Source organism: Mchenga conophoros, linkage group LG1 (assembly GCF_057382185.1).
Source record: "Mchenga conophoros isolate Kocher_MC1m ecotype Shallow Benthic linkage group LG1, M_conophoros_male_GT1.1, whole genome shotgun sequence".
In the NCBI taxonomy this organism is placed as follows: Eukaryota; Metazoa; Chordata; class Actinopteri; order Cichliformes; family Cichlidae; genus Mchenga; species Mchenga conophoros.
Window position 1 is genome coordinate 18,519,271 of NC_140526.1, and position 10,172 is coordinate 18,529,442.

At 38.3% G+C, this 10,172-nt stretch overlaps 1 protein-coding gene across 1 annotated transcript; it reads right to left on the reverse strand.

Annotated features, from left to right (window-relative positions):
* Window positions 1–5,127: 5,127 nt before the first annotated feature.
* mc1r (melanocortin 1 receptor) lies at window positions 5,128–8,417 on the reverse strand. The gene has a single exon (XM_085268574.1). The coding sequence runs from the start codon at window positions 7,908–7,910 to the stop codon at window positions 6,933–6,935; it is 978 nt and encodes a 325-aa protein (XP_085124700.1). The 5' UTR covers window positions 7,911–8,417; the 3' UTR covers window positions 5,128–6,932.
* Between the last annotated feature and the right edge of the window lie 1,755 nt (window positions 8,418–10,172).

Genomic DNA, 10,172 nt, shown 5'->3' on the forward strand with positions numbered 1-10,172 from the left:
TCATAAATATCACAGATGCTAGCTTTAAGGGAGAATGTTCATGAGCTTACTGAATATGGCAAACAACATCTTCGCAGCAAACATGTTGCGTAAAAACTGAAAAAACAAAAGAAAACGAAAATAAATAAATAATAATCAATACAGTGTAAGCAGTCTGTTTATATCTGGTCCAGTATATCAGTGGTTTTGCTGTTAATACACAAGCAACTACAGAGAAACCTTTTTAAGTGTGGTTTTATTACCGTGGCTTGTTGCCTTGGTTAAAAATGCTTAAAAATGTAAAAAGCACTTCAGTGGAATATGATGAAACCAGTTCAAATAAAGGAGGGAGAGGGTACTGTTGGAGTTCAGGGTTGTTGCACATATTAAATAAAATTTTACATTATCCCCTTAGCAGCTGACAGTCTTTTTATAACATTTCTCCAATAACAGTATTCAGTATTTGGTTTCGGAGAAAATGTTTTGACCACCAAGCTTGTTATGAATTATAATTTACAACAGTTTGGGAGTTCCTAGAAGTTATTACCATGTATGATTCACACTGAAGATTAGATTTAAAGCTTTGCACCAAGCTAAAATACATAAAGATGGGCTTTAGTAAATCTACATGGAAAGATCCCTAGACTTGTCACATATAAGAAACGTCACTTTGCATTACTTCAACAACAACAACAATAATAATAATAATAATAACCTGCCTTAGTTGGCTTCCAGAGAAAATGAATGCTGATGTTGCTACATGTCTGCCATATCTATGAAGAGGCCATAACCCTATCATAACTGTATTTTTCAGTGTGATCAGTTTGGTGCCTCATTCTTTTCCTTGTTCCTTGTTTTTACTGCTTCTGGGAATGATGCTGCTTCTGTAATCTACTAGGAATCTGCCATAAAAACCTTTTTACATTGAGTTTCATTTATTTGTGCACAAATGTAGCAAGTGTGTGGCAATGAGCATTTTGTTTTTTTCCATTTCTATTTCTATAGATGATTATTTCCATTACATACAAAGTCTTGAATTATAAGGCCTCGTGGTTACATAAAGACTTTATAGAGCAGCTTTTCTTCAGACTGTCATGTTACTTGTGCTTCTAAGAGTTTCTGAAAGTAGAATGGGAGGCAGAGCCTTCTGCCATGGAACCAGCTCACAGTTTGGGTTTGGGAGACAGAGACTCTCACTGCTTTAAAGATTTAAAGCTTTACCTTTTTGATAACTCTTATCTAGACTAATAAAGTTATAGGATCAGGCTACTTATGGACTTCTTCTTCCCCATTTTCACTCATCGTATGCCACTATTATCTCTCTCTCTACTCTCTTCTTTTTGTTGTGGTCTCTTTTCTGTCTCCCACCCAAACCAGTTTTAGCAGATATTCAGCAGGTATTGTCTGATTGTTGAAGTTCTCTTTGCAATCAAAGTTTTTTTTAACTTACAATGTGAAGCTTCTTAGGATGACTGTTGTTGTGAACTGGAACTATATAAAAAGTGAACTGTGAAATGCACTATACACAGGTACACACACACACACACACACACACACAGGTCTTTATCACCAGGTTCCACATTTATTTACAATTTTCTCAGGTTATGACTGAACACAGTCTGACAGCTGTCGGTCCCAGCTGATTTCCCTCTTTTCCGCTCCTCTCCGTCTCACTATAAAAAGGGAAGGAAACCATTATCAGTCCAAATCGCCATCAGCTGTTCTCACCGGCATCTCCAGCACAGCCCCGTTGAACCCACTGCACCACTCCTCCCCTGCAGACGCGCCCGGGACCACACCTCCGCCACATGAACTGAATTGAAATTAAGATTCACAAATAACCACCATACATAGCAGAGCTGCCTTCCCATGTGGAAAAGAAATAGTAAAAACTTACATGATTTACTCATGAAAGTGGCCACTTTCTCATTACTTTCATACATTGTTTTAGTAAGTATCCAGAACATACAAGTTTCATTTATATAATTTTTCAAGGGATCTTATATCTGTTTTCACTCTTGTATGCTTTTCATCCAAGTTTCACACAAGACAGATACAAACTTTATAAGATTTATATAGATCTTTTCCATATGGGTTTACTTGTTGCATCTAATGGAAACTAAAACACACACCAGTACTACATTCAGACCCCATTTTGGTTCAGCTTAAAGCAGATTTATGGAGATAATGTTCAGTATCAGAGGTTGTAGAGCAAATTTTCACTGTAGAGACTCGGTAAACACGGGTCTTTCATTGTCTTTCACGGCTGTCCTAAGAGATTTGTGGACAATGACCATCACATGTGCACGAGTGTGTTAACTTTCAGGGGGTACCAAAACAATTTCACAGTGTATAGAAATGTTTTAGAGGTGTGCATGCCTCTATGGTTTTTTTTCCCTATTGGTCACATTTACGTGCTTCAGATAATCACATTTCAATATTAGATAATGACAACCCAAATAAATACAAAATGCACTCTTTAAATAATGATTTAATTTATTAAGGGAAAAAAGTTATCCAAACCTGCTTAGCCCTGTGGTCAGGTGGTCAGGTTATATTCCTTAAACCTATTAACTGCTTGAGCAACCCTCAGCAGCAAGAACTGCTGTCAAACAGTATGGTACATTGAATCTTTCACACTGCTGTGGAGGAATATTGGCCCGCTCTTTATTTTAACTCAGGTCATGCCAAAGCATCTCAATCTGATTTGAGGGCTAGGTTAATTGGTTATTGTCAATGGGCAACAGGTGCGAATGTGAGTGTGGCTGGTTGTCTGCCTGTTTGTGGTAGCCCTGTGGTAGACTGGCTACCTGCCCTGCCTCTATGACAGCAGGGATAGGCTCCAGCCTGCTGGCCCTGAATTGGATACACAGAAGACAGATGGATGAATGTCCAGTCTCTCTAATTGGGCAAATGAGAATTTACATAATTATGATTAAGGAACTGACCTCCCAGCCCATTGTCCCCTCAGTGGGCTGGTTTCAGTGCAGATGATTGTGCAGATGTACTGTTTATAAGATTTGGGGAAACCTGCAGTCAGCTGAGACTGAAGAAGTCACTCTGATGAGTGACGAAACGTTTCTCCCAAAAACGCTACGTCCAGATGAACAGAATCAACTTTTGGAGAACTATTGCACTACTTTATGCTATTTTATAATTGTTTCAGTTTTCAGTATCCACTATTTTCAGTTATGGGAGGTTTTGTTTGTAAAGATTTTCTAATCAAAATCATTTGATTAAAAACCTTTTAAAAATATATTTTATTGGCATTCATCCCTGAGGGTAGGCATTTTGTGGTCTGGTCATATGGATATAGCTTGAGTGTGTTCGTTGTTGGGGGAAGCAGCTGTGGAGATTTTCCTTTACTGCAAACAGAGCTGTGTTGTGTGGCTAAATGAAGGCAGAAGTCATAGCACCAATAATAACATGCTGTTCCCTGGAAATTATGTAGTCACACGTCTCTTCCTTCCTTTAATCAGCAGTAATTCTAATTAAGTGAGACACTACAGATAACATATGGTTCATTTTTCATTTATTTTCATGGTCACGAATCTGGGGTTCATGGTCAACGTTATCATTACAGGTCACTGACAGTGATGTCAGTGTGTTCTGGTCCATGTCAGTTTTCCTCTGAGAAGCACGTGTCGTGATCAACCCTAATATTTATTTAATATCTGAGACGGGATTGGCAGGAGAGACAAATGTTTCAAAGCCGTGAGACAATCTTCCAAAGCAACTACCATTCACAAATTACTATTTAATAAGGGTAATGAATTATTTTTAGACACAAACCATCACAATGAATAGCATTCATTCATTTTGGGATTATCTTTCATCATCTTGAAGTTTCTTTGAAATTTAGGCTGTGCCAATGCATGTAATACAATTATGGACTGTTACAACATGAAAATCTAACTGGAAAGAAAAGATTTTAGCAAAAGTTTAAAAAAAAAACACAAAAAAAAACAATTATACTGCAAATATAATACTGGGGTGGCTGTGATTCTGAAGGTAGGGCAGGTCATCTATTAGTCGCTTTGTGGTTTGAGTCTTGGTTGCTCGGGTCTGCATGCCAAAACGCCCTTGAGCAAGATATCAAACCTCAAGTTACTCCTGATATGTTCAGGAGTGTGAATGTTAGATAGAAAGCACTTAGAAGCAGAAAAAGGTGCTTGTATGAATGAATTTGTGAACAGGTGAATGAGACATGTTGTATAGATACTTTCAGTGCTCAAGTAGAAAACCAGTATATAAGAATGTCCACTTAACGAACTGACATATGTACATTTTCACTTGTACGCATTCCCTCCATTTCTTTCATAAAATGGAAAAATGAGCCATTTCCCTCTAATAATGTGCGTGTGGGTGACATACAAAAAAGCCAAGAATTTTTTTTAAATCATCTTAAACAATTAGGATTTTTTAATTTTTTCCTTGAGGACAGGATGAGGGATTTTTCTTTTTCTTTCAAACTGGAAATCCCCTGTGCTCATTGCTGTTATTTAAGGCACAGCAAATGAACTTGATCATGAGTTTAAAAATGGAGCATTTCAAAAAACGCCTCTGTTGTGTTGTATATCAATGGCTCTACTGTCTGCCCAGAGCAAACGTTGCCTTGCATATTTTTGTTAATGTGAACCAGAAAATGTTCATGTTGCAAATAAATAGGCAAACTTTAAAAGCTCTGCAATTAAAGTTAGAATGTCGTCTGCAGACGCTGCAGAAATACCTACAGATACAATACACTGACAATTTCTACCTTAATCACCAGTGTGTGAATGTGTGTGTGAATGGGTGGATGACTGGATGTGTAAAGCGCTTTGGGGTCCTTTGGGACTAGTAAAGCGCTATACAAGTACAGACCATTTACCATTTAATGCAATACAGCAACCATAATTTGTCCATAATTTGAAAATCTGGATATCGTGTTCTTTATTTGACTGCAGAGGCATTTCCTAGAGAAGCTGCAGTCTTTTTTTGCTTGATTGCACATGAATAAAGACTTCAAATAATGCTTACAAGCAATGTGCAAAAATCTGAAGATAATAATGAGATGAAAAATACTTGACTTTATGATGGACAGATGATAACTAAGCAATACCACTGTTGTTCTGGATTCAATACAAACTATTTTGTATGTTTTGACCCCTTTATTTGGGAAAACAGGTAAACAATTCCACTAACATACATACATATGACATGCAGAACAACATAGTCCTGTTTTACTCAATTTTAAGTTGACCTGGATGCACACAGTTGTTCTTTTTTTCTTTTTTGTTAAACACCCACATTTATACATTTTCATTTTATACTATGTATGGAATCATGTTTATTTGTGGCTGTATACTGAAGCTCTGACTGTCATTATCTTTAACAGAGGTTTTCTTAAAGACTTATACATGACAATGTTGTATATTATCAGTTCTATATCGAGCTAGCACTCTGAAAACAATCCTAATAAAGCTAGTCTAATAAATCAAGTATACAAAAAACAAAGTGTACAAAAAAAAGAAAAAAATGGGTTCTAAAATTAATCTTTAAAAAACAACAACAACAAAAACATTACACAGAGCACAACTTCACATTACACATTGCATTGTTGCTATCATGGTTTCTTTATTTATCTGTTGGCAGACAGCTTGATAACCCAGAAACCTTTCTTCCCACCATCATGTGGGGATTTAAAACTTTTCAGAGTTTAAATTAAGATGGATGAATTTCATCTTTTCCACAGAAAATGATAAGAGTGCAAAATGCAGGCCTGTTACCAGCACTTATGTGGGATAAATAAAGAACACCATGGAATATATGCATCAACTAAAACTATTAATGTTAATAATTAATTTATGCAATGAAGTTAATTAATTACATTAGCTGGACTTGGTGTAACCTGTATGCTGTCTTTTTAATCATGGATCTTTAGTCCGTTCCTTCCTAGACTGTCCTACATAACAAAAACTTCAGCCCAAACTGTCCCTTATTTGCGCATTTCAGAGAACCCACAAACTTCCAGAAATATAGCTTTGACATGGCTTCTTTCTTCTTTCATAAACCCTCTCATGCCATGAGCCTCGGGCCTACCACCAAGCATGTTCATGTGATTTTTGTCCCCTTTTTTTCTTTTCTTTTTTTTTAGTCACTGGGATATTTGGCGTTTATTTTTGCAACAGTAATTTTGGAGTTTGTCACACAGTGTCATTTTAAGGTTTAGTCTGATCGCCCCTCCAATTAAGCTGTGTTTCATCCGTCCCCTGCTCCGTTTGCACCATGCTTGAACATTTTCCCAAAGACAGTCTATATATAAAATAATCTGCATTTGAGCTGCAGTAACTAAGAGATTATTCGCTGCTTCTATTTTTTTAATTCTTGCAACGCACATCATTCATTAAAAGAAAAATGTAATTAAGATATTGATTCAGAAATAATAATAAATAATCTTAAAAGGGATAGAGATGTAAGGTAGCGACCTTTTGTTGTTGGCCATTTTAAAAATGAAAGTAAACTTCCTTTTTTATTTTCAAGAAATTATAATAATTGAACGCCTTTTTAAAAAAGAATTAAGGCAGCATATTTTGACCACCATAAGAGGCATTTTTAGACAAAAAAAATCAAACATGTTTACAGAAGAAAGAAAAAAACCACTAAGACCAGATCCAATAAGTAGTGTTGTGAAACTGTTGACTGATTTACGAGATTATCCACAAGCTTCCCAGTGAAGAACAAAAAAAAAAGCGTAACGCAATAATAAATAAATTTACAGCTAAAACGGAAGCCAGTTCTATTTATCAAATTTTTGCAGTGTGAGAGTCTTCAGCTGCCATGTGCACTCGCGCACGGGCAACATTTGCATGTTTAAACATATATCAGTTGTGTCTTATTCTATCTTCGGACATGTTGAAGACAGAGGAAGAATGTTGTGTTGCGCTCGGTTTTGTTCAGGAATGTCCATGATATCACACGCCGAAGCAAAACGAACACAGGACCATCTCCTGCAAGGTTTTACGCAGCTCCTGGCTCCGGTACGCGTATATAAGCGGGTCGATGAGGGAGTTACAGATGATGAGGATGAGGAAAAGGTTAAAGTTTCGAAAGAAACAGTTGCAGAAGGGGCTGGTGGGACAGGCGAGGATGAGGATAAGGTGTAGAAAGAAAGGGCCCCAGCATAAAATAAAGACCCCGAGCAGGATAGTGAGGGTTATGGCTCCTTTCATACTTGTGGACTGGCGCCTGTTTTTGTGGAAAGCCACGATGCGCCGAGAATGCACGTGCGCCAGGACAAACATGTGCAGGTATAACACGGCGTTGAATACCAGAGTAGTGCAGAAGAAAGTGACGAGGCACACGATGACGGCGTTGTCGGTGTGATATACGATGAAGAGGATGCTGGAGGTGATGCTGGCCAGCCACACCACCACGATGATGATGATGGCGCGATGAGGGGTCATGATGCTGTGATACCTCAGCGCGTAAAAGATGGTGATATAGCGATCGGCAGCGATGGTGCACAGAAAGGAGAGAGAGGACACCACGGAGCTGCAGATCATCACGTCGATGACGTTGTCCAGGTGGCGAAGCATGCCGGGGTTCACATCCAGGAGGCCGTGGTCATTGAGAAGCATGAATATGGTCTCCACCACGTTGCTGACGCTGACAAGCATGTCAGACACGGCCAGGCAGCAGATAAAGTAGTACATGGGCGAGTGGAGGTTTCGATTTTTAATAATCGCCATGATGACCAAGATGTTTTCCACCAGACTGATGAGTCCCAGTGCCAAGAAGAGCTCCTGAGGGACCCGGATCTGAACGCAGTTCAGCCAGTTTCGCTCTCCTGCGGTTGAGTTCGTTTCGTTCTCCTCCAGAAGGTCATTTAGCGGTCCGAAGTCCGTGTGAAGTATGGAGGGATACTGCAGGGACCCGTTGGTCATTTCCATGTCTGCCTTCTATTAGGTAACTGCAAGCTTTTAGCTTTTCAGGTGCTCCGTGTGGGTTTTAGGCTGCTGCAGCACAGATTTAAACTGGGTAAGGAACCTTCATCAGCTGTCTCTGGAGCTTAGAGGATGCTTCTACATCAGCTGTCGCAGTTACAGCTTGCTTCTGAGCAGGTTGGGGATTCAAGCAACTCATCCGAACTGTTTGTTAAACCCATGGAAGCCTCAACCGTCCAGGATCATCACACTCCACGCAAAAAGTTCAAGTATATGTATTTATATTTATTTCAACCTGAAAAATCATCGGCGAGCTACCGCGTTGGTCCCGGTGAAAAGTGAGTTTCTTGACTCGAGTAATCCTTTTATTTTTATTATAGCCTATTGAGTTTTTATTATTTTTCGCCCCATCCAACCAGCTGCTCCGAGATGGGCATCTGTAATCTTTCCTTCTCCGCTGCAATCTTGCACTCCGAGTTCACGTTTTTTCCTCAAACAGAGCAGCCGATCCACCAGAATCCTTCCATTAGTTCACATTGTTCTGACCAGCACAGTGGCAATGAACACTGTCTATAGTATACTGGAAACGAGAGAGAGAGAGAGAGAGAGAGAGAGAGAGAGAGAGAGAGAGAGAGAGAGAGATGCCGGATTATTTCTCACAGTGATGCTGCGTCCTGAATGACTTCAAGCGGCTCCTCCTCACAAGCGTCAGCTGCGCTGCGGTCCTGTCTGCGAAAGTTGTGCCAAGTTTTCTTGGGAGAGAGCTGAACGGTGATGGATTGAATTCAGTAATAGTTCGATCTGTTTTTTTTTTTTTAACACTTTTCTTTCTGCTTTAAGAAAATGCTTCACTTACGCTAATATTATTCTAATCAGAGTCTTGGTGTCCAAAATATAATTTCTGAAAACTAAAAAAGAAAAAGCTCTGAAAACTTGCATTATACTTTCTGGAAAGCAGATTTAAATCTTTACTCGTAGTTAGCCTCCTGTTTTGTTCTTAGATATTCTCATTTTAAAAACAACTGCACATATAAAGATGCACACGCCATGTCTGTGTGTATTTTTTTTGAGACAGTAATAAAGAGAGGGGTCAAGAGGGATCTTAACACTGTGCTCAAATCATATTTGCCCAGGTTCCTGCAGACGGAGGAAGTAGGTGCAAGTAGGGAACAAAGTTGGTCCCTTAACATAGACACAGCATCTGCTCCTGCAAGCACAAGCACCTGCAATGTAACTAAATAATCTAAAAACAGTCAGAATCCATTTGTTCTGATTTAACTGTGACCAAATGAGGGCTTGGGGTGTCATAAAATTCACCTGAGCTGCTAATTCAGTGAGTGTGGGAAACACATGTGCAACTGCCACACATGCAAGGCTCCCCTTCACTGCTTTGCAATATTTTTTTAAATTTTATTTTTGTTAAATCATCTTTAAATAATTATGGATGGTAAGTTATGAAAACTCTTTAATGATGTCTTAACAACAAAGGAAATTGTGTGATAGTAAAGATCTTTCTCTGAAACAAAAAACGGTTGGAAAACTTCAACCTAAACATTAATTTAGGACAATAATCTACAAATGACAATTATGCTATTAAAAAAAATCTAAACAGATGCATAATTCTAGATTTGGTGTAGACACTGTGAGGCAATTCTTGGCCTGGGTCAGTCTGACCAGGTACATATTGTGAAAACATTAAATATGAAATCTAAGGCTTAAGTAATCCAGGACAAAATCCACACATCTACCTGTGCTTAAAAATGATTTCCATTAAAAATAAGTCTTAAATAGCTTTAAGACAAATGTGCAAGTGAAAATCTTTGTGTTCATAGAGCCAAACGTGCTGTTTGTGGTTAAACTTGCTTCTCAAGCTAACGGCACAGTAACTTTGATACATATCCACACAATTTGTTAAATCAAATTTAATAATTTCAACTTCAACTTCTTGAGCATGTTTATGTGGTTTCAAATTCATTTGTATTATCAAAAGTGACAAGTCATGCAGGCAAACACGTCACAAAAAAAGTAGCAGACCGGCTTCTGTCCAGCTTCTGAAATTTGAGGATTTGCCGTGTCATTTAATTTATACAATGACAAAAATATCAGGGGTCACACGTAGTCGTGTGACTACGAAAAAACAATTCTGAAATCAAGTAAGTTGCACAAATATTTTATCGAAGAAAAGAAAAATTTGTTGCAACTCTGCATTGATTTTTTTCAGGAATTTCAATTTGCTCTAGGTGTTTTTGTTAAATTATGTTATGGCAA

Bases quoted from the DNA above. Each gene is read 5' to 3' on its own strand.
- mc1r (XM_085268574.1), bottom strand. From the start codon at position 7,910: ATGGAAATGACCAACGGGTCCCTGCAGTATCCCTCCATACTTCACACG.